This window comes from Zalophus californianus, chromosome 2 (assembly GCF_009762305.2).
Source record: "Zalophus californianus isolate mZalCal1 chromosome 2, mZalCal1.pri.v2, whole genome shotgun sequence".
Lineage (NCBI taxonomy): Eukaryota > Metazoa > Chordata > Mammalia > Carnivora > Otariidae > Zalophus > Zalophus californianus.
The window spans coordinates 39,756,765-39,780,305 of NC_045596.1; the positions used below are offsets into that span (position 1 = coordinate 39,756,765).

The 23,541-nt window shown below is 41.3% G+C and overlaps 1 protein-coding gene across 1 annotated transcript; it reads left to right on the plus strand.

Annotated features, from left to right (window-relative positions):
* The first annotated feature begins 1,205 nt into the window (after window positions 1–1,205).
* On the plus strand, window positions 1,206–22,227 carry NIPAL1 (NIPA like domain containing 1). The gene is made up of 6 exons (XM_027600388.1): window positions 1,206–1,322; window positions 11,249–11,515; window positions 16,562–16,618; window positions 18,805–18,895; window positions 20,707–20,867; window positions 21,396–22,227. The coding sequence occupies exons 1-6, from the start codon at window positions 1,277–1,279 to the stop codon at window positions 22,013–22,015; spliced, it is 1,242 nt and encodes a 413-aa protein (XP_027456189.1). The 5' UTR covers window positions 1,206–1,276; the 3' UTR covers window positions 22,016–22,227.
* The last annotated feature ends 1,314 nt before the right edge of the window (window positions 22,228–23,541 follow it).

Sequence of the window (23,541 nt, forward strand, 5' to 3'; positions counted from 1 at the left end):
CATCATCAATCCTTAATAAAGGCAAAATTTTCAAGTCTGGTGTTCAAACAAAACATTTAAGTAGAAATCGGAGTTTTAAGGCTTATTACCCAAATTCGGCATAAATCTCCCTCCCTTCCAATTTTCACCTATTCTTCCCAAGCTATTCGTTCTCCACGAAGTTATCCACACGTGAAAGCATGTGCCTTGTATTGTTGAACTGACTGATTGTTCTTAACTCTTTGTTTATCAGTCTAAGAACAAGAAAAGCAAGATTGAGGCCACTGCCATGATACTCTTAGTAATAAAGTTAATAGCACTGTTTATACTACCTAGAGCAAAGGCAAGGTGAGCAGAGGAGAGACTTTTCTTCATTGTTGAAGTCCCAGGGCACAGAGGCATCCTATTTCTGCGGCAAAGGTTTTGGCAGGAATTACACCCATTTCATATGGGATAATGACCTACTACCAAGCCTTTCACTAACTAGTTGGTTAAGTTACTTAACCTTACTCTTTGCCTCTGACCCCTCATCTGTAAAAAGTGGCCATTAATAGACTAGGTTGTGAGATATAATGAGCGCCTACATACGCATGGCAAAGCAAGAATATCATAAATGTTAGCTATTACTATTTTGTGGGAATAAGTCGTTTCATTTTGAACATTGCTTCTGCTTCAGGATTTATTGCAAATAACTGCAAGACTTAGAGAAAAAAGGCTTTTGGGAGACATGAGTTTGAAGCCGAGGGACCGCGGGGAGAATCTGATAGCACCAGAAGGGCAAAATCTGTTAGAATCAACTTTAGCATGGTAATCAGAGCAGAATCCCAATGGCCAGCAACTTCCTTACAAAGCCGCCAACATTTGCAGCAGGGCCCTCAGAAAGACATTTTTGGACCTCGGAAGAAGCCAGAAGGGGTGCTCAACACAGACTTTACTCCACTAAATTGCCGGAGAGTTGGCTCGGCGGACGCCACGCTCCGAGGAACACTAAGAAGTGTCCACTGCGCAGCTCCAGCCGCAGACCCGAGAGGCAGCTAGCGCTCCCGCAAGTTTCACGAGGTACCAGAACCTGCAACCGCGGTCCCAACCCCGAGCTCTAGTTCCCAGCCTCAGACCTCGGGGGCGTGGCTCGCGCGGAGGTCCATCCATCCCGCCGGCGGAGGCTGTCCAGGGGCGGAGTCAGCGCTCACACGTCCGGAACCCTACAGCTCCGCCCCATCGCGGGCCCTTGGGGAGCAGGAGAGGCCCGAGTGGAGGAGGAGCGAGGGACTGCTCCGAGAAGCCCCGAGTGGGGGCCATGGGGGGACAGGTGAGGTTACCGCCTGGAGAGCCCTGCCAAGAAGGTGAGTGTGAGACCTGGCATCTGGGTGGTGATGAGACCGGGTGGGCGGTCCCGGGTGCTTGTGGAGAAGAGAAATAAATACACCGACTCGTAACGCGTTCATTCGTGCGTGTACTCATTCAGTCTTTCGGCCAGTCAGTAGCTCCTGACTGGTGCGGACAATGTGCCAGGCTCTGGGAAAGCTTGAGTCGAACAAGACAGACGTACGTGGCCCCCACTCTGGTCCAGGAGGCAGACCCATGTAAATTACAGCGTGCTGAGGGTCGGGACGAGGAAAATCAGGGTGCTGGGGGAGGGAGGGGGAAGATTCCCAAGTCTTGTCTGAGAAAGACGCTTCCTCTGACTCAGACTCGCTTCCAGAGTCCGCGGTCAAAGTCACCGGGTGGGCGGAGGGCGTGCCCCGGGACGAGGCGGGAGTCTGCGTTGCGCCCTGCGTTGGCTCGGCGAGGGTCAGACACTGTGGAAGGTCAGGCGCCCTGGGCCTCGGGGGAGGGCGGCGGACCCGCCTGGGCCGTCCACATCTCTCCTCTGTCTTCGAGATGAAAACTTGTGCAACCCTGCTAGCCTCGCGTCTGACTCGCTGTGCAGTCACTTCTTGGCTACGTAAGGCGAGAGCCCAACGGAAGAGGACACGGGGAACTGGGCGCAGTCAGTGGTAGGTTTGTTACTGCCCGCTAGGCTGGGGTTTCGGCCCCCAAGCGAATCCTGAAAAATCGCTGGGCCAGGCCACTTGCCCTTTGCCAGGTGTTTGCAACACTGGCAGACTTTCTAAAGTCACCGTTCAGAAGGCATGCGTGAGCCAGGATGGAAGTAGGGACGCGAATACCTGGGAACGCGCCGGCTGACAGGAAGGGTGTGTCAACTGACGGGACAGTTTTCGCCTTGTCAAGGCGAAGGCTTGATCTCTAATTTACCTGGTAAGGACGTGCAGAGGGAGCAGTGAGGGGGCGTGGCAAGAACGCCTTTCCAAAATTGGGAACAGCTTCCCGGGTTTCTTCTCCTCTTGGCTCCTCCAGATTATTCCTTGACGCAGAGAGTTTAAACTAAAAAAGGGGGGGAGGGAGGCTGAGGGGGAGTTGGAGGGGGTGTCAGTGAACAAGTCAAAACTATGCCAGCAAGAGAGAGAAGGGACACAAAGAAAGAGAAAATGCCTGAACAACTCACAAACTACTCAAAAGCTGAAGTTTTGGAAGTGGTTTATACTAAAGCAGCTGGATCTGGAATTATTTCCTAGATAGATTGCATGACTTTTGTCTAAATAATTCCTAAACCAGTAAGTTAGACTGTTAATAGTATATCCACCCTTATTTACCCGAGGATCTGTAAGTAAGGAGGGTTTGTGAATTGCCCTCGCTTGTTTGAACTTAGATGTTTTCCTGCTTTACTCGTGCATTTATTTACAACAAGATGTATTCAAGCTCAGTGCTTAATACCTGTGATTAATTATAATTAATTGTGTGGGAGAGACTTGAGAGAAATCAGAATCCTTATCAACAGTGGGAAGAGATAAGGCTTTAGAGTCAGTCTTCTCAACTATAACTTAACCTCCTTGAGTCTTCATCTATAAATCAGAAATAATTTGTACAGTTTACAGTTGTCAGGTTACATATGAAGCACATGGCTCAGAGCCTGACATGGAGTAAAGGCTCAGTTTTTCATGCATTCATTCATTCATTCATTCAAATAACAAGAGTCCATGTGCCAGGCACTGACGTGGGTGCTGCTATAGAGGGATTTGCAAGACAGTCTAGTCCTAGACTCTAGTAAGCCTCCCATGCAGCTTTACTGTGCAGAAGGCAGATAATATGCAACAAATGAATAAAAAGGACACCCAAGAGTGGTAACTGTCATGAATAATGTATTGAAAGAGCTGAGGATGTTTAGATTGTGTACTCAGGGAAGGTCCCTTAGAGATAGTTCTATTTGAGCTGAGATCCAGATGACAAGGAGTCCATCATGAGATCTAAGGATAGAGCGTTCCAGTTGGACTTCCATAAAGAAAAAGTTAACCCCATACTTTGGTTTTTACTCTTTTTTGGGGGGGGGGGTTGGTTTTTTTGTTGTTGTTTTTACTCTTAAACCATAGATGCTTCAAAAGACTTCTAATCCAAAATTTTCTTTTTTTTAAAATATTTTATTTATTTATTTGCAAGAGAGAGAGAGAGAGCATGAGCGGGGGGAGGGGCACAGGGAGAAGGAGAAGCAGACTCCCCGCTGAGCAGGAAGGCCAATGCAGGACTCAATCCCAGACCCTGGGATCATGACCTGAGCCAAAGGCAGATGCTTAACTGACTGAGCCACTCAGGCACCCCTTAATTTTTTTTAAATCAGTAGTGTCTTCTCAATTTTACTTTGGTTAATTGAAATAATGGTCTTCTTACCCAGCCTTAATGGCGTTTATATGTAAAGATATTACTATGACTTGATTTCCATACTTGCTCACAATCATTCTCATTCTTATTCTGCGCCAAATTTTCTCTAAATTATTTCTCATTCCTATTCTGCTCCCTTTGTTCCTGTTTGATAATTCTCTAATAAAATTGTCAGCTTCATGAGAACAAAGACGTGTTCACCTGTCTTGCTGGTCACTGTCTCTCCCGTACTTAGGGCCTGGTACTCAGGAATTGCCCAATAAGAATTTGCAAAGTGTTGAATAAATGAATACCTAACATAGTGCCTTGCATGGTAGGTTTTTAACAACTTTTTTGTTGACTAGATATATGGATGTACAATGTTGTCATAAAGTCATAATGAAGTTGTGAGAAGAAGTTTGTTTCATCAGCAGCATTAAATAACGATGATGTGCTGATATGATGGAAAGCCACTGAGATGTTCCCTTTTTTGAAGATTTTATTTATTCATTTATTTGAGAGAGAGAGAGCGAGGGCGAGACAGCATGAGCAGGGGGCAGCAGAGGGAGAAGCAGGCTCACCGCTGAGCAGGGTACCCCATGTGGGACTCCATCCCAGGATCATGAGCTGAAGGCAGACGCTTAACGGACTGAGTCACCCAGGCACCCTTGAGAAGTTCCTTTAGAGTGCGAGGGCAGAGAAGGCCTTTCTAAGAAAGTGACATTTTAAAGATTTATTTATTTATTTTAGAGAGAGGGAGGGAGTGTGCGTGAAAGTGGGGAGGGGCAGAAGGAGAGGGAGAGAGAGAAACTCAAGCAGACTCCATGCTCAGCACAGAACCCAATGGGGGGCTTGATCTTATGACCCTGAGATCATGACCTGAGCAGAAATCAACAGTTGGATGCTTAACCACCTGAGCCACCCAGGTGCCTCAGGAAGTGACATTTTAAAGTGAGACTCAATGAGGAGTTAGCTCTACCTGCAACTGTCAAGGCTAAGTAACAAGTAACAGAGCTTTGAGGTGAGAAGGAATTTAGCCTATGAAAGGAACAGGACCAAAAACAAAACAAAACAAAACAAAAACCCAAAAAACAAAACAATTGTAGGGAATGTGGTTAGAGAGATAACTGGAGGCAGGATTCTGTAGGCTCTTGTAGACTGTGGTAGGGATTTTAGATTTTTCCTAAGTGAAAAGGGAAGCCATTGTGGAATTTTAGGGGGAGAAATGACAGGATTGGACCTACTAATCTAAAGACTCATTTCATCTGATCTTGCCCCCTCTGCTCTATCTTGACCTCATCTGAGGCCATCTCCCTTCCACCACCCCAGTTAGCCTCAAGTACATTCCTGCCTCAGGGTTTTTACATTTACACATAGCAGAGAGGTTTGTGCACTTAATTAAAAAAAAAAATTCTTTTATGCTACTTTTCCTGCTTTCCGTGGCACTCAACATATTATGTAGTTATTAGTTCACTTGTTTATTTTGTTGCCCCTCATTAAAATAAACATGAGAGCAGGAATTCTACTTTATTTACTGTTGTATCCCCAGCTTCTAGAAAATGCCAGACAGACAGTAGATACTCAGTAGTTATTGAATCAGTGAGTGAAAAGATGGCTAGTGTTATTTCAGAGAATGAGTGAGAGAGAGGGAGATGCAGTTTGTTGTCAGAGGTGAGCAAGCTTCAGAGCATGTAAAGCTTTTAAAGAGTTCAGAATTAGGAGTTTAGATTTTGTTATAATTGAAATGAAAAGTCATGGGGAGAGGAGAGGGAAATTAAGTAGGGGGGTGACATGATCTAAGTCACACTGGCTGATATTTGGAGAACACATTTCAGGGGACATAAAGAAATTCATTCATATTTTTTTTCTATGCTAAGAGGAATAGGCAGGTATATCCATCAGCTATTGCTGCATACTACTACACAGCCCAAAACTCAATGGCTGAAAACAACAATCATATATTCTTGCCTATGTGTCTGTAGGTCAGCTGACAGTTGACTGATCTAGCCTGGGTTCACCTGGGTGTCTCTGCCTCAGGCTACATGGGCACCTGGGTTTGGCTCCTTCATGTGGGATGAGCTTGGATCGGCTCCATGTGTTTTCATTCTGGGGCTCAGGCTGAAGGGGCAGCAGCTCCTTCTGGAAGCTCTATTCCTGACCAATACAGAGGTGCAAGAGAGTAAACTTAAGTATATCAGTGCATTTGAAGACTGTGCTCATATCCCCTCTACTGCTGTCCCATTGACCACCAGCTCACTTCCAGCCTGACATCGGGGGGAGAATATTCTGCCCACATCAGGAGGGATAAGGGAGTAGCTATTTGCTGAATAATAAGCCAAACTAACACGTAAAATGGACGGTGAGATAATGATTTCCTGAAACTGGAAATATCTTGTAGTGATTTAAAATGCAGTTTTATGTAATCATTGACTTCTTAGGAACCAGCTTTCCTACTATATGTAATTAACCAAATAATTTAAAGTATTACTCTCTTGTACTTGAAAAAATTATTCAAAGCATTTCGTCTTTGTATAAACATTAATAATAACTTTTAGCTGGCTTTATCTGTACTTTATGTTTTTACTTTTCTGAAATAAAAATACTGGCCTGGGAATTGGGTTGCTACTTGGCTGTAATTCTTTTTTTTTTTTTTTATTTGAGAGAGAGAGAGAGAGAGAGAGAGAGAGAAACAGCATGAGAGGGGAGAAGGTCAGAGGGAGAAGCAGGCTCCCCGCTGAGCCGGGAGCCCGATGTGGGACTCGATCCCAGGACTCCGGGATCATGACCTGAGCCGAAGGCAGTCGCTTAACCAACTGAGCCACCCAGGCGCCCTACTTGGCTGTAATTCTGACAATTACATGGCTTTGGCAAGTCACTTAATATCTTGGCATCAGTTTCTTTTAAAACGTTTTTCGATCACAAGTGCCCATGAGTTTAAAGCGGGTCTATCAGCAACATTTATGAGCCACTGGGATTGTAAGTAAATTACTCCGGGAACAAAGACTGTCTATGATCAAATCACAAAATTACAGAAACCATCTTCAGAATCACTGAGTCAAACTCCCCTATTTAAAAAAAAAAAAACAGGGCGCCTGGGTGGCTCAGTCGGTTAAGCGTCTGCCTTCAGCTCAGGTCATGATCCCAGGGTCCTGGGATCGAGTCCCACATCGGGCTCCCTGCTCTGCGGGAAGCCTGCTTCTCCCTCTGCCTGCCATTCCTCCTGCTTGTGCTCTCTCTCTGTCAAATAAATAAATAAAATCTTTTAAAAAAAAAAACTCTATTTTAGAGATGAGGAAACTGAAATCAAGGGTAAATATTCAACTTGCCCATGATTAGAGATAGTAATAGAGCTCAAGGTGAGGAGAGGTACATAATCCTATAGGAAATTTAACTTTACTTTGAAATTTTTAGTTTGTGTGTGTGTAAGTGAACTTTCACACTTGTACATGGAAGATATGTATTTATTAAGTTCAACAATACGGAACTGCTATTTTTATGGGGTCAAAATTGTCAAATATCATTAATTACATACATTTCAACATAATTAAGAACTTTAGCAGTACTGTTTGTGAAAGTAAAAACATTGTACATGACTCAAATGTCCACCAGCTGTAAAACAGAAAAATTAAATTGTGAGGTAATCATACAGTGGAATTCCACAGAACAGTGGGCAAAAACAAATCCTACAGCCACATGCATCAACACTGATAAATCTCAAAAACAAGCAGGTCCCCAAAGAATACATACTGTATGATTTACATTTTATAAGATGCAGAAGCAACATGAAACAATGTATTATTTGAAGATACAGTCACATAAGGGAAATCATTTTTAAAAAAAGGGATCTTACACAGGAAGTCAGGATAGTCGTCTCTTCTGAGAGGTAATGTTTATTTCTTAAATTAGGTGGTTGACACATTGGTGTGTATTGAATTTTTCTTTATAACTGACACATATTTTCTAAATATTAATTACTCAATATTTAGAAAAATTAGTAAGAATAATACCAAGGAAGTAATGCACGCACCCTGCTGGCAGGAGTATAAATTGGGACCATCACTTTAGAGGGCTATTATAGTGTCTATTAAAACAAAACATAACGAATGTAATAGATTTTCTCTATGTTGAATAAAGTTTAAACTCCCTGGATAATTACTTTGCTTACTAGAATCTTAAGAAGCCAACTGAGATATCTCTGGTTCCTCTGAAACACTCCAGACACCCTGCCCACACGTTCTACTTTGCCCATCTGTCTCGTGCCCCACCACTCCGCACCCCACAACCCACCCTTCACTTCGCCACTCCCTCCTTCAGTCACATCTGCTGTAGGCTCTCTCCTCAACAGGCACCCAACATAAAACAACTTAAGTTCTAAGGTCAGAAGCTAGACAAGATTTTTATTATTTTTCCTGCCATAAAACTTGCAGCATTAATAGCTACTGCTCACAATAAGAACTTACAAAATGCAACAAAGATTATTTGCTTTCCCTTATCACCCTCTGCCCCCACACCCCCTAAAATGTCGGAAACATTTTGCTATGTCAACAGCTTAGAAAGAATATTGTTTCACTGGAATGAGACCTGCCTACACTGTTTTCAGAGATGAAGTTTTGGAATGGTTATGTTAATTACATAGTAAGTAACACCAAAGCAGTCGTGGAGGAATTCACTGGAAAGTCAAGTCAGATGTTTTCTCAGGAATTAATGTAATGGAAATTCTTACTATAAAAATCACTTTCCATTCTTGGGTTTTAAATGAGATGAACAGTGACTGGAACAAGATTGCTAAGGGCTGGCTTGTCTGAAAATAAGCAACTCTTAAAACAACCTGCCTGAAAATTCCTCAATGTTACAGAAAATCCCTAAAGTCATATAATTCTCCTTGGAATATTTAGAAGCTTTGAATTAGAATTTATTCTGTATCTTTGAAACAAAGTTGATTCATTTTCAGCTTATAGAAATAAGTGAAATAATAATCATGAAAAGCTTGAATGCAATTATTTTACCTTTTTAGGGAGCTGAACTTTATCATGTTTCTTAACTTTGTAAGTGGTGAATTCAGATAACTGCATAATGTTATGCCAGGGAGGCATAGATCCAGTTACCAAAGTTTTGTCCCTAAGACATCATTTGGTCAAACTGTCTTTTGTTGTTCATATGCCTTCTTAAGATTTTTGAGATGTAAAACTATTATTTTTCATTGAATTCTAAAATTGTAGTTGATTCATTTTTCTTTGCCTTTTTTGTTTAGAATAATTCAGAATGGGAAAATTGTTTTAAAGAAAAAAATGAAACTAATATAACACTGTATATTAACTATACTTGAATTAAAATGAAATAATGGGGTGCCTGGGTGGCACAGTCATTTGAGCATCTGACAACTGGTTTCAGCTCAGGTCATGATCTCAGGGTCATGAGATTGAGCCCTGCATCGGGCTCCACACTTAGCACAGAATATGCTTGAGATTCTCTCTCTCCCTCTCCCTCTGCCCCACCTGTTCTCTCTCTCTCTGTAAAATAAATAAATCTTTTTAAAAAATAAAATAAAAGGAAATGAACTATTGGGACTTCATCAAGATAAAAAGCCTTTGCACAGCAAAGGAAACAGTTGATAAAACCAAAAGACAACCTACTGAATGGGAGAAGATATTTGCAAATGTCTAATCAGATATAGGGCTAGTATCCAAGGTCTATAAATAACTTATCAAACCCAACACCCAGAAAACAAATAATCCAATCAAGAAGTGGGCAGAAGACATGAACAGACATTTCTCCAAAGAAGACATACAAATGGCCAACAGACACATGAAAAAATGTTCCACATCACTCGGCATCAGGGAAATCCAAATCAAAAGCTCAATGAGATACCACCTCACACCAGTCAGAATGGCTAAAATTAACAAGTCAGGAAACGACAGATGTTGGTGAGGATGTGGAGCAAGGGGAACCCTCCTATACTGCTGGTGGGAATGCAAGCTGGTACAGCCACTCTGGAAAACAGTATGGAGGTTCCTCAAAAAGTTGAAAATAGAGCTACCCTACATCCCAGCAATTACACTTCTAGGTATTTACCCAAAGGATACAAACATAGTGATCGGCAGGGGCCGCCTGCACCCAATGTTTATAGCAGCAATGTCCACAATAGCCAAACTATGGAAAGAGCCCAGATGTCCATCAACAGATGAATGGACAAGATATGGTGTGTGTGTGTGTGTGTGTGTGTGTGTGTACACACACACACACACACACACACAATGGAATACTACTCAGCCATCCAAAAAAATGAAATCTTACCATTTGCAACAACATGGGTAGAACTAGAGGGTATTATGCTAAGCAAAACAAGTCAGAGAAAGACAATTATATGATTTCACTCGTGTGGCATTTAAGAAACAAAACAGGATCATAGGGGAAGGGAGGGAAAAATAAAATAAGACAAAATCAGAGAGGACGACAAACCATAAGACTCTTAATCATAGGGAGCAAACTAAGGGTTGTTGGAGGGGAGGTGGGCGGGGGGATGGGGTAACGGGGTGATGGGCATTAAAGAGGGCACTTGATGTAATGAGCCCTGGGTACTATATTCAACTTATGAATCACTGAACTCTACCTCTGAAACTAATAATACACTATATGTTAATTAATTGAATTTCAGTAAAATAAAATTTTAAAAAAATAAAAGGAAAACAAAAGTTGAGAAGAGGGTCAGAAAATCTTGTCACAATGTCACCTTGCTGGGCAGCTACCTTTTCAAGTGGAGAACAGATTTAAAAGTTCCTTATATTGTCTGCAGTGGGTTCATTTTGTGTTTTAGTGTTTAGATTTAAAATTCTAAGACACTTAAAATAATGGATCTGGTTCAGTAGATTTACGTGTTTGTTTGAGTCCTATTCTAAGAAAAGCATACTGATATTTCATTCCTTTTTTTTTTTCACTAGATTTTACTTAGGAGAAGGTAGATGAGTAGACCTGAAAAATCATTCTTTTCAGGGAAGCTGGTACAGAAAACTAAACCCCCTTTAAACACATTTTCGGAAATGCACCATCACCCCACCAATGGGTTAGCTAAATTTCCTATAAGAGGCCCACCGATGGATTGCCGGGCCTGTCCCAACACTCAGGCATCAGGAACACTGTTTTCCAGGAGCCACGCTGACCAGGTGGAGGAGGGAGGTGGGTCCGGGGGCGCCGTGAGGAATGGCAGAGCGCGCACCAGTGCGAACACCTACCCGCTACTCTTGCTACTCTCCAGGTTGCTGTTTTGCGGGAACCAAGAGCTGAGCAAGTATTGCCGGATTCTCCAATTTATAAGAGGAAGTCAGACTTTCAGGTGACATCTCTCATTTGTAAATGATGACAAGGAAACCCTTTTTAAAACATTTTTGAGAACCTATGGGAGCCAAACTGAACGTCTCCACACGGCGTGTGGACCGCCGGCTGGGAACATTCCTCCATGCACTAAAATACGGGTGTCAGGACTGTCCACTAGGGTTTCTCTTCCTCGGAGAAAAGGAGTAAATATTAACGTATCTCCCTTTTATACTTGTTGACATTTCCTTCTGTCCTTTTTTCACAGGCTACCTGCTGTCTCTGCTCTGCCCCAACTCCTCCCAGGCCTGGTGTGAGATCACAAACGTGTCACAGCCCCTGGCTTTTCCTGTCCTCCACAGGGACCTGAATTCCAGCGTAAGCAGCTGGAGCATTTCTGCGAAAGTCGAAAACAAATACAGTCTGTATGTGGGCCTGTTGCTGGCAGTCAGTTCCAGTATTTTTATCGGCTCCAGCTTCATATTGAAAAAGAAGGGCCTCTTGCAACTGGCCAAGAAGGGCGTTACCAGAGCTGGTAAGAAACGGATGCAACTAGCCAGTTCAGGTTTCTGCAGCAACTGCAGAAATAATCCTGTTATAAGACTTTTTTTTTTAAGATTTTATTTATTTGACAGAGCGAGAGAGGGAACACAAGCAGGGGGAGAGGGAAAGGGAGAGGCAGGCTTCCCGCAGAGCAGAGAGCCCGATGCGGGGCTCCATGCGGGGCTCCATGCGGGGCTCCATGCGGGGCTCCATGCGGGGCTCCATGCGGGGCTCGATCCCAGGATGATGGGATCATGACCTGAGCTGAAGGCAGACGCTTGGCGACTGAGCCACCCCGGCGCCCCCTGTTGTAAGACCTTAACGCTACAGTAGTAATGTTTTACTGTCTCTATCTTAGCCCGTCTCTCTTAGCAAAACTCCCCTGCAGTTTCCAAGATTGAGCCAGCTGTGTCGCCTTTAGGGTGAAACTAAAGTTCTTGTTCCCAGAGGTTGAGAGTGTGGTTTGAGTCCTTCTTTCAGAGTTTTTGTGTGCAATTTCAGTATTCAAAGTCAGATGCTGCTTCCCTGCTTAAAACACGTCAGTGGCTTTCTTTGCACTCAGAATAAAACCCAAACACCTCTCCACAGTCTCTGACCTCCTGCATCAAATGGCCCTTGCAACCTCTCCAGCTGTATCTTCTGCTACCCTCCCTCCCTGTCACCTACTTTTCTCTGCTTCCTGGAATAGACCAAGTTCTTTGCCACCTCAAAGCCTTTTCCCTTCACCTAGAACACTCTTTTCCCTGCCCTTCCTTTGGCTGACCCATCCTTCAGGCTTCAGCTTAAGTATTATCACCTCCGATGGTCTTCCTCTCTGGGGAGGTGTCCCTCACTCCCCCACCCCATTACTTTCTATCGTGGCACTAAGCATTTCCTTCATTGTACCTAAAACAATCTGTCATTGTACGTTTATTGCTTATTTACTTATTTATTGATAGCAGATGCACAAGAGCAGGAACCTTCCCTAGGATAATGTTTGGGACCCAATAAATATTTGTTAAATCAGTAAATGGATAGCAGTAGAATTAGGTTGCTATTTATAGTGACGCTTCACATGCTGAGTAACTCAGCTTAACTACCCTTCATTAACCATGAATTTCTATTCATCTTTTTCTTTTTTTTTTTTGCCGTTTTATTGATGTATAGTGAATATACAAACACTTCACATAATGTATACAATTTGATGAGTTTGGACGTATGAATATACCTGTGATACCATCACCATAATCAAGATAATAAACATATATATTACCTCCCAAAGTTTCCTTACATCTCTTTTCCTTTTTTCTTCTTTTTTTTTTTTTTTGGTTATTAGAATACATAACATGTGGTCTACCCTCCTGTATTTTTTTTTGCTCTTTCAGACATTTCTTTTTATTTACAGTTTGTGTTCAATGCAAATCAATTCTATGATATGAGAAGTTACTATGAATCAAAGCATAAGTACACAAACACAATATACAATCCAAAATAGATGTATAGCATTCAGGCGTGAAACAAAATTGGATATGGTTGTTTCAGTGTAGGTTCTAAAGATGGGAAAAAATGACCTTGGTTATCAAGACTACTGTGGCCATATTAGATATTGGAACTAAGCATCAGTGCAAACAAAAGTCCTTACAATGTCCATTTTTAAAAAGCTTTCTGTGTATCGAGGCAGACAACATCCCAAGATTAGTTAAGAGATGATTTCTTAAAATGTGGTTTAAAAGTATGGACATGGGGGTGCCTGGGTGGCTTAGTCGTTAAGCATTTGCCTTCAGCTCAGGTCATGATCTCAGAGTCCTGGGATGGAGCCCCTCGTTGGGGCACCCTGCTCATCAGGGAGCCTGCTTCTCCCTCTCCCTCTGTGTCTCCCCCTGCTTGTGTGCTTTCTCTCTCTGTCAAATAAATAAATAGAATCTTTAAAAAAAAAAAAGTATGGGGGACATGTAAAATTCTACCTTGAAAATGAGAATAGATTTTATCTTACCTAGATATAAAGAATGGGATGTGAACAGATTCAGTTTTCATTTGGTTCATGAAATCTTTAAGGCCATAAAACAGGTAATACAAAAAGCTTCCATGATTCTATATATGTGTGTACATTAGAAGAAACTTCCGGGTGTTACTGTAAATCCTCAATGCATTGTGTCAGCAGTCCTAATTTAATGCATAGGTACTCCAGATAAAGTTTTACACTGTCAAGATATCACTGTTTCTTGGGAACTGAATTCTTTCCTCTGTGACTCTATTCATTCTTATCAAGAATGTCATAAAATAACTAAATATTATCCTAGGTTCAGATGAGAAATGACTACAAATTGCACAAACAAGTTTATAAAAATACTATTGGAGGACATTTGCACTATCAGGAATAAAATGTACTATAATGCTATAGTAATTAAAACAGTTTGGTACTGGCCCTAAAAAAGATAAATAAAATAATGAAAGATAATTGAAAACTTATAAAGGGACCCAAGTACATATAACAATTTAATATGCAATTTTTAAAAGTGGAATTTCAGGACACCTGGATGGCTCAGTGTGTTAAGCATCTGCCTTCGGTTCAGGTCATAATCCCAGGGTCCTGGGATGAGCCCCACATCAGGCTCCCTTCTTGGTGGGGAGCCTACTTCTCCCTCTCCCTCTGCCTCTCCCCCTACTTGTGCTCTCTCTCTCTCTCTTTAAAAAAACAATAAAATAAAATAAAGTGGCATTTCAATCCACTGCAGAAAGGATGGATTATTCGATCAGAAGTGTTAAGACAATTGGCAAAAATTAGAGGAAAAAATGTAAGAGTTCTACTTCATACCATTCAGGAATTTAAAATGAAATGATTTTTCTCAAGAAACCTAAAAGAAGGTCTTTCTAAGCAAGCAGATAAAGGAAGAATCTATTCTGTATAAAGGAGAGACTATCTGGATTGGTAAAAAAAAAAAAAATCCTACGTGGAAACACCTTAACTAAAACTAAAAAGCAAATGACATATGGGACCAGGGGTGGGGAGAGTGTTTCCAAAATAAATGACAGACAAAGGATATTAAGATCCACAGTATATAAAGAATGACCATAGCTGATAAGAAAAAGATTAGTACCTTAAGATAAAATAGGCAAATACATAAACAAGAAACTCACAAAATAAGAAATGCAAGTGTCCAATAAACATATATAAGCAAATGTTATTTCACTAGTACCAAAAGAGATACCATCATATAACAAGGAGCTCCTGGGTTGTTGTCTATCATTTTTCCTTCTTTCTTTCTTTCTGTCTGTCTGTCTTTCTTTCTTTCTTTCTCTTTCTTTTTTTTTTTTTTTTTTTTTGGTGGGGTGGGGAGGGCAGGGACAAAGGGGTAGAGAGAGCACAGGGCTGATCATGACCCTGAGATCATGACCCCTTCAGAAATCAAGAGTCAGACGCTTGATGCTTAACCAGCCAAGCTACCCAGGTGCCCCTGTTGCTTACCATCTTAACAAGGTTTTGTTTTTTCTTTAAAAGGCCGTATGTTGGTAAGGGATTTTGGAAAATAAATAGCCCTTCCAAACATTGCTGGAGGCAGTATAAACGGGTACAGAATTTCCTAAGAGCAATTTGCTAAAGCTTAAAAATGTCAATGTCTTAAAACCTAATAATTCCACATCTGGAAATTTATCTTAAGAAGTGAACAAGGATGCCACCTATAGTTACATACCAGGATATTTATTTAAGGGTTTTATATAATGAGAACAAAAGTGAAACCCTGTGTGTGTGTGTGTGTGTGTGTGTGTGTGTATGTGTAGCTGCACACAGGTTAAGTAAATAATGATATGCCAGATTTTGACATAATATTATTCAATCATTAATTAAGGACATGAGAAAGTATTTATGATATATTAAGTTTTTAAAAGACAGATTATGAAAATATATTGCAATATTCCAATTTAATCATGTGCACAGTTTGTAAGAAGAAAATCCTAAATAAATAAACTACTTTGCAAGATAATCTTCACAGCTGATACACCCTGTTTAATTATAACAAAATCAGAGAGGTCAAACGCATAGGATTAAGTATATTAAAATTGGTGAGAAACTTCCATTTTCTATAGCAAACATAACAATGACTTTAGGTCACAGATTACAGTCAAGAAAAGATAACCCTTGGAATACCTCAGGAAAGCTTTTTACCCTTTTCAATAGACCAGAAACTCAATTTCCTGATGCCAAGGTAGAGAATAAGGAGAGTCCAGCTGGCTAATGCTCGTTATTCTCTGATTGATTATCCAAAATCTTAAAAGCTCTCCTGTCAACCATCTTCTTCCCTTTAAGGTCCTCATTAGGCACCGATATAATTTACAATTTATGGTTTTCTGTCTTTAATTTTAAATGTAGCTGAAACAAAGAATCTAGGGCTTATAATATTCTGTGTCCACACCTCTGGCAGGCATAAATACAGTAAACCTAATGATTACACAAAATTTTTTTGCAAACGAAAAAACTTACGCTCTATAGACATCAAGTGAAGATCTTCAGAAATGACCAAATAAATAAGTTGAAGACTAGCTATATGGATTTGGCCTTAATGTGGGGTCTCAATGGTGTGTCTCTCAATAGGACAGGGGCCCCCAAATGTGGGGCGACAATAGGGTGGAAGCCACTGGTGTGGGTAGTGAAAGAATTCACCTGAGGCAGAACAAAGGAGACGGAAGTTGACTGAACCACCACAAGGGAGCAGCGGGCAGGAAAGCAGAGGAGAGACTGTCTGCGATGAGGTAGTGGGTGGGGGCTGTTTCTAAGGGGGAAGATAAAGAGGTATGGGGATGTATGGAATTCTCCCTTTTTTGGTTAACTGTGCGTCATTGTAAGTAGCCCAGTGGTCAGTTAGGGCTGGTGGCCATCTTGAGGTGGGTCGCCTGGTGGGCCTTTCCTACATTCCATTGCTCAAGCCTGTTTGCCTGAAAGCGGGCTCGACACTTAAGGCTTGCCTTTTCCAACCACCAACCACATTCCTCTCCTAGTAGTCAGTTCTTCAAACCTTCCTCTTCCAGTTAAGAACCTAATTTTTTTTTCTTATGTTCCCAGGACAAGGTGGTCATTCTTACCTCAAGGAATGGCTCTGGTGGGCAGGATTACTCTCAAGTAAGTCCTTATTGCTGAGAATAATGTTTGCTTGTAAAATGGTAAATTGCACGGAATTGTTCAACATCGATTACTTTATCTTTCTGGTAAGGATGGCATTCAAGTCTAGAAATTTTCGTGCGTGTATATTGTCTTATATATAAAATAAGTCCTATATTTTTTAGAATTAATTATTCCCCGTCTCTCCGTGTACCTCCATGTTCTCAATACTGTCTTGGAATGCAAGGGGAAAAAGTTAACACTTGAAATATTATCTTTTATCACAAACCTCTCCTTCGGTTATATTTTATTCCCCAGAACAAGTGAGGAAAATGCCTTCTTCCCACATTTCCCTGCTCCTAATTCGAATCTGTGACTGTTCTAGCTGCATGTTTTCTAGGGAATGGGTACATTTTCCTGGTCAGGATGAAAACATGGGTAGATTAAAGTCCCCTCTGGCTGCATAGCAGTGAACACATGGAGAGAAGACGCAGCTTGTCGGCACGCCCCCTCTCCCAGACTTGCCCTGAGGACTACCTGAGACTGTTGGATGGGAAAACACTTTATAGATGCTCATACGGTGTGCAGAGAAGATCTCTCAAGGGCACTTCTGCCGCTCTGTATCTCCTCCCCTAACTCCTCTGAATATTCTTAAATCCCCAACCTAAAACTTCCGAAGGTGGGAGCTTCTCGTTTCTCACCACCATCTCCCTCCGCAGCAAGAAGCCTTCAGACTTCCGTCTATCTTCCCATACACTTCAGTGACACACTTCAGGACTTGTGTGGTCCTCTTACGCAAAAGAATTGGGTAACTTCGCTTTAATATAAGAATCTCAAAAGATGATAAATAAAAATTAAATTTAAACTTGTATAGCCCTTTCAGTTGTTAAGGTGTTTTCTGTTTTCTTACTTCATTGGAATAAAAGTTGACAGGGACTGAACTGAGAAGACCCCAGAGAGATATTTTGGATGATTTTTTTTCTCCTCTTCTCTCTCTCCTTGGGTCTCCCCACCCTCTACTCGCACAATAGGGTGAAGATAGAAGGAGAGTGTTATGTGGCTACATTTACAGTTTTATTTCCATCATGCACAAGGTTCATACCACTATTGAAGAGAGAAAAGCAGAACTCTACAGCATTAGAGATTTTATCTAGTGACAAACATACAGCACTTCAATCGTGAAATTAATATTTTCCTGGGAAGCTGTCTGTAGAGATAAAAATATAAATACTATCAAGTATTCAAGAAAGTTTCATATTTGAAGAAAACTGCCATGGCTCTTCTTAGAAGAGCAGTCCCCCAATTGTTCTGTTCTGGAAGCTTCTATCTGTGTTATGCTATTTCCCTAAACCTGAGTACTCCTGCATATGTGGCTGGGGGAGAAGGGAAGCCTGGGAGCATAGCAACCAGAGGGAAAAAGAAAAAGTATTCTGGTGTCTTTTATCTGTTCCAGAAGCTTTCTCTACAATGCCGTAGGTTGCCGTCATGAAATACTACACTCTGTGGGCAAATGTTGAGTTGTAACCCGTTAAGAGTAATTTGGCCCCCAGACAAGAGTCCTGTCCTTGGAGGGAGTTTCCCTCACTCTAAAAGTCATCTCACAGAAGTGGAGTTCCTCATTTAAGAGAAAGATTGCAGGAGCACATCCTTATGATTTTAAAACATCCCTTGGGATCTCCTTGAGCTTCTAAGGTACTGCTAAGGTACTTTTGGATCATCTACAATTCAGAGACGCCTGGCTCCCTGGGCCTGTGGTAGGCATTCCTGGCCATCCCCTGCCAGGTCAGTAGATCTCTGCAAAGCATTCTGATTTGCCACATGGTTTTTTGTTGTTGTTGTTAATGTGCATAACAGTAGGTATTCTTGAGCACAGAGAATAATTCTTTGCTTAGGCCAAAACCACCTCCAATTAAATTTTATTGAAAGTGACATACCTAAAATCTCTATTGGAAGTCACTTAAAATGTGTATTCATCTGTCACCACTTTTTGCATTAATTGAGTTCAAATCACCAGGTAATTACAGTTTATCTGTATCCCTTAATACCAATCCTCCCCCACCCTCCATAAGAAAATGTTAAATTGCTCCTTTTAGCTGGATCTGTCAGTATCTTTGGGATAGAAGTCCACCACTTTGCGTGTGTTACTGCTTTTTCTCTTCTGACAAGTAAGTCCATCTCTCATATGACCACTGCGGCTTGCTTTCCAGTGGGAGCCGGAGAAGCAGCCAATTTTGCAGCCTATGCTTTTGCACCTGCCACCTTGGTCACCCCACTGGGTGCTCTGAGTGTTCTCATAAGGTACGTGAGAAATGAACTTGGCTTTTTTTTTTTAAGATTTTATTTATTTATTTATTTATCAGAGAGAGAGAGCGAGAGACCGTGCACAAGGGGGGGGGGGGGGGCGGCGGGAGGGGCGGGGGCGGCAGGCAGAGGGAGAAGCAGGCTCCCCGCTGAGCAGGGAGCCTGACATGGGACTTGATCCCGGGACCCTGGGATCATGACCTGAGCTGAAGGCAGACGCTTAACCCACTGAGCCACCCAGGCGTACCTGAGCTTGGCTTCTATAGAGATGTCAGTACCATGATGAATATAAACCACAAGAAATACATTGCTAAGCATATCTTAAAACAACATATCATACAACTCACTTGAGAAGACACAAGAAAGTGCAGTAAAGTAGGGAATAAATTGTGTTGTTATTTAGAAAACCTACGAGAGTAGGCCTGGTTTCCTGCTAACATAAAGTAATTGTGTGTTATGTTTATGTTTATTCAAAGATTTTTTTCTCTCTCTCTTCCTCTCACCTAAACACATTGCCACAGCCCTTTCAGTCCTTTCTGTTGTCAGAGTAGTTAATGACCATAGTGATCAGAGGACTTTTAAAAGCATAGTGTTTGGGTTAAATTTCAACTCTCACTTAAAGTTTTCCATTGTTTGCCAGGTAGTTATATTTGGAGACCTTTTGGTTTCTTTTAGTACTGGAAATAGGACTAATTTTCGTGTTCAAAGACCTTTTAGTTTGTTTTAGTACTGGAAACAGGAATAATTTTTGTGTTCATAAAACACAGGTCTCATTTTTCTGAGTTGTCATTATTATGATCCCAAATGAATGTGTTCAGTGGGCGCATGAACTCTTATAGCTAAGCAACTATATTATTTATTGTATTTTTCTATTCCTTTTATCTCCATTCGTTATCCACCTCTAGTAGAAAGCCCATGACTAGGCCAACCCCCTTCTTTTCACCTTCTTTGTAGGACTGTTGTGAGAAGTAAATGAGTCAGTACACACAGAGTTCTAGAACACTGTCTATGCATGGAACCATAACTCTTAGTAGTAGCAGTGTTTTGGCTGAGGCTGCAGTCCTCCCAAGTGGCCACATGAGGATGACTCTAAGAAGGTGCCAGGTAATGGACCACAGTCTCAGGTGCACCTTGGTAGAGATCATACCCTTGTGGGAGTGCCAGGGCATCAGGGGAAGGAGGCTGGTATGCAGGAGCTATAGCAGACCTATTTGGTGAAGCAGCAGAATGGCAGAGTCTGGTGTCCATAGTGGTGCCAATAGAACTTCCTGAGGCCATGGCAACCAAACAGTGGGGACTTTTGAGTAAGTGAAAGTAGGAGGGTAGAAGCACCTGGTAAAGAAATACTTCAATATTTTGACAACCCATATGGTTGTACTTGTGTGTACTAGCTAAATATCAGCCCTGAACAGAGTGATTCTTCTTTAGACATGTGTCTTTCTTTGAAGCTTTCACAAGCGCACACATTCTCAATGAATCATGCCAGTAAGATGTGAAAGATCTTCTATTTTGTTTGGCTTTGCGGGAGAAGACGGGGAAACTGAAAATTAATTGAGTGGGACCTACCTCTCTTGGGAAGATGACACGGGTACAGAATGTCTGTTAAAACTCTTGATATAAAAGCAAGCAGATTCGATTGGCCATTTCTGAGTCTTAAAACTAATCAGGTTTTTCAGCGTCCTGTAGCATATTCAGATCAGTTGATTGGCAACTGAGATAGAGGGGCAGGTACCACAGTGTGACTTCTGAGCTGCTGTGGAATCCAATGTTAACTGAATGAGAGTGATTTTTTTTTCTTCTCCCAACAGTGCAATATTGTCTTCCTACTTTTTAAATGAGCACTTGAACATTCATGGGAAAATAGGCTGCATATTAAGTATATTGGGGTCAACTATGATGGTTATCCATGCCCCACAAGAAGAGGAAGTCACTTCTTTGCATGAAATGGAAATGAAATTGAGAGACCCAGGTCTGTGATTCAACCAGAAGAAACACTCAGATTCTGTTCCACTCTCTCGCCTCATCAAATGAATTTGTAATAATACCGTAAAAGGCTCCCTTGAAGCCTCATTATGGGTCGTGTGATACAGTAAGGTTTGACTGGGTTACCAGTCTTCTGTAAAGGTGACACAACGTTCTGTTCCGTCCATGCTCGCTCCCTACACACTGAAAAGAGATGGGGCTAGGAGGGGCAAAAGGCATATACCCCAACCCCAGCTTTGGCCACTTTCCCCCTCTGAAAATAAAAAGTCAGTCAGATCATACCTGCCGTACCTCATAGTGTTATTCGTGAGATTCAAAGGATATGTTTGTGAAGGTCCATTGTAAAATGTCGAGAGCCATGCAGCAAAATGTCGTCTTGTTTTTGTTGTTTTAATTTAATATCACTTCCCTTTCTGAAACACCTACACTCCTAAACTCATGGCTAACAAGGTTTCACAAGAGATATGGTCCTATTAGCATTTTCTGAAGTTGAATTCTTTTGTCTTCCAAACAGGATTTATCTCCTTTGCTGTGATCATAACTGTGATCTCGTTGGTGCTGATTTTGATCGTGGCTCCCAAGAAGGGACAGACCAATATATTGGTCTACATTTCAATCTGTTCATTAATTGGAGCATTTTCAGTTTCTTCTGTCAAGGGCCTGGGAATTGCCATTAAGGAACTATTGGAATGGAAACCAGTTTACAAGCACCCACTGGTCTTCGTTTTGCTGGCTGTACTTGCGCTCTCAGTGACAACCCAGATTAACTATCTCAACAAGGCACTGGACACCTTTAATACATCTCTTGTGACTCCCATTTATTATGTGTTCTTCACGTCCATGGTAGTAACTTGCTCCGCCATCTTATTCCAAGAATGGTACGGCATGAAAGCTGGAGATATCATCGGGACCCTGAGTGGGTTCTTCACCATTATCAATGGCATCTTCCTTCTACATGCGTTTAAGCACACTGACATTACCTGGAGTGACCTGACATCCACTACTCGGAAAGAAGTCCTCTCTCTGAATGGTGGGGAAGACAAATATGTCTTACTAGAGAACACAGAGTGTTCAACCCCAGGATTCAGTGATGACATTACCTTGTTTAGCAGGACTGATGATCAAAGTCTCTAGAAACCCTGAACTTAAACCACATAAGACACTTGGAGAGGATAAGAAAGGCCTGATTTTTTTGAAGAACTGTTAGGGGGAAAAAAAAAAGGCCTTCCTTTTGGGCCATCAAATTTGAAAATCAAGGTTTGGATCCTCCTCCAGAAGACTTCTACTGTTTGTCATTTCTACAAACTTGAAATATTCTCTAACCACAAAAGAAGTTAAAAGAGTTATAGGAGTCTCCGAGTAGTATCTTACGGTCACAACGTATTTGTCTCTGCCAGGTGGCTCTTCATTTCTTTGGCTGCTATTCTTAGTAATTCATAGATATACTTAACTATGTGCTGATAAGCAGAGTATCAATCATCATTCTCTGAGAGTCATAGTTTCAAATTATTAAACCTGAGAAGCGAGATTACTGGTGCTTCCCCCCCACTCTCTATAACTTCCTTCTTTCTAAACTAGATAGCTAAAGAGTGGAGCGTTAAAGAAAAAAATAGGCCTGCCTTGGAAATTTGCTCCTTGGTGGGCTAGAATGCATAAGACACACAGCCCATGAAGGGCTTATGGATTGTAATTTATTGCCATATCAGAAAACTTTATTACCAATTCAAAAGGGGAGAATAGAGAAAGAGAAATACTTAAATGAAATACAGTGTTTTTTCTTTTCACACACACACACACACACACACATACACACACACGCTTGCGAAATACAAATGATTACATTCAAGGCTTCTTTTAACTCAAACCCAAACAATGTAAGACAAACGTGAGTTTCTGGAGAAGTCCAAGTGATTTCAGCTTTAGAGTTCCTTATACTCACTTTGTTCCTTTCTGTGTTATCCCAAAGGTCATTTTTCCTGTGAACAGACTTTTGTAAAAGTAACTGGTACATTACTTTAGGATTATATGGTACACCTCAATTTTTCTCAAATGTCTAATCCCCAAAGGGTAAGTTTTCCACAGACTGTTTGGAAATAATTAGAAAAATCTTTGAAAACCCTGAATGAGTTACCGTAATTGTTCTCTTGAAATTTGGCACTTTCACCATTATTAAGGAAACTATAGTTAGTCACTAACCTTTTTAAAAATATACATATCCTGCCACAATAAGTGGTAGATTTTTCTTCTTCTGTTGAATTTCATCCTGACCATATTTTCCATGCATTTTATTGAGAAGTGTTTTGGGGGAATAGGAAGGGGACTGAACTTCCCAAGAAAACAAAATATTGAGACCTCAGAGACTGCTACAGGAAAATACCTTTTGCATATTATGACCTCTATACAAGTTTCCTGTCTCCAAGCGCACAGCAGGAATAACATTTTTGGTGGGCTTTCGTGTTTATGGACAGATATCACTCACTGATTTCATGAGAAAGAAATTACCTACTTCCAGACTAAACTTATTTCTGTCAAAACAAAAGTCCTAACCAAAAAGTTATGACATTAAGACAAAACAAAACAAAACAAACCTTCCGGTTGATTCGATTTTTTTTTTTCTGTTCCAACATAAGATGTTATTAGTTTTGTTTGTTTGTTTGTAA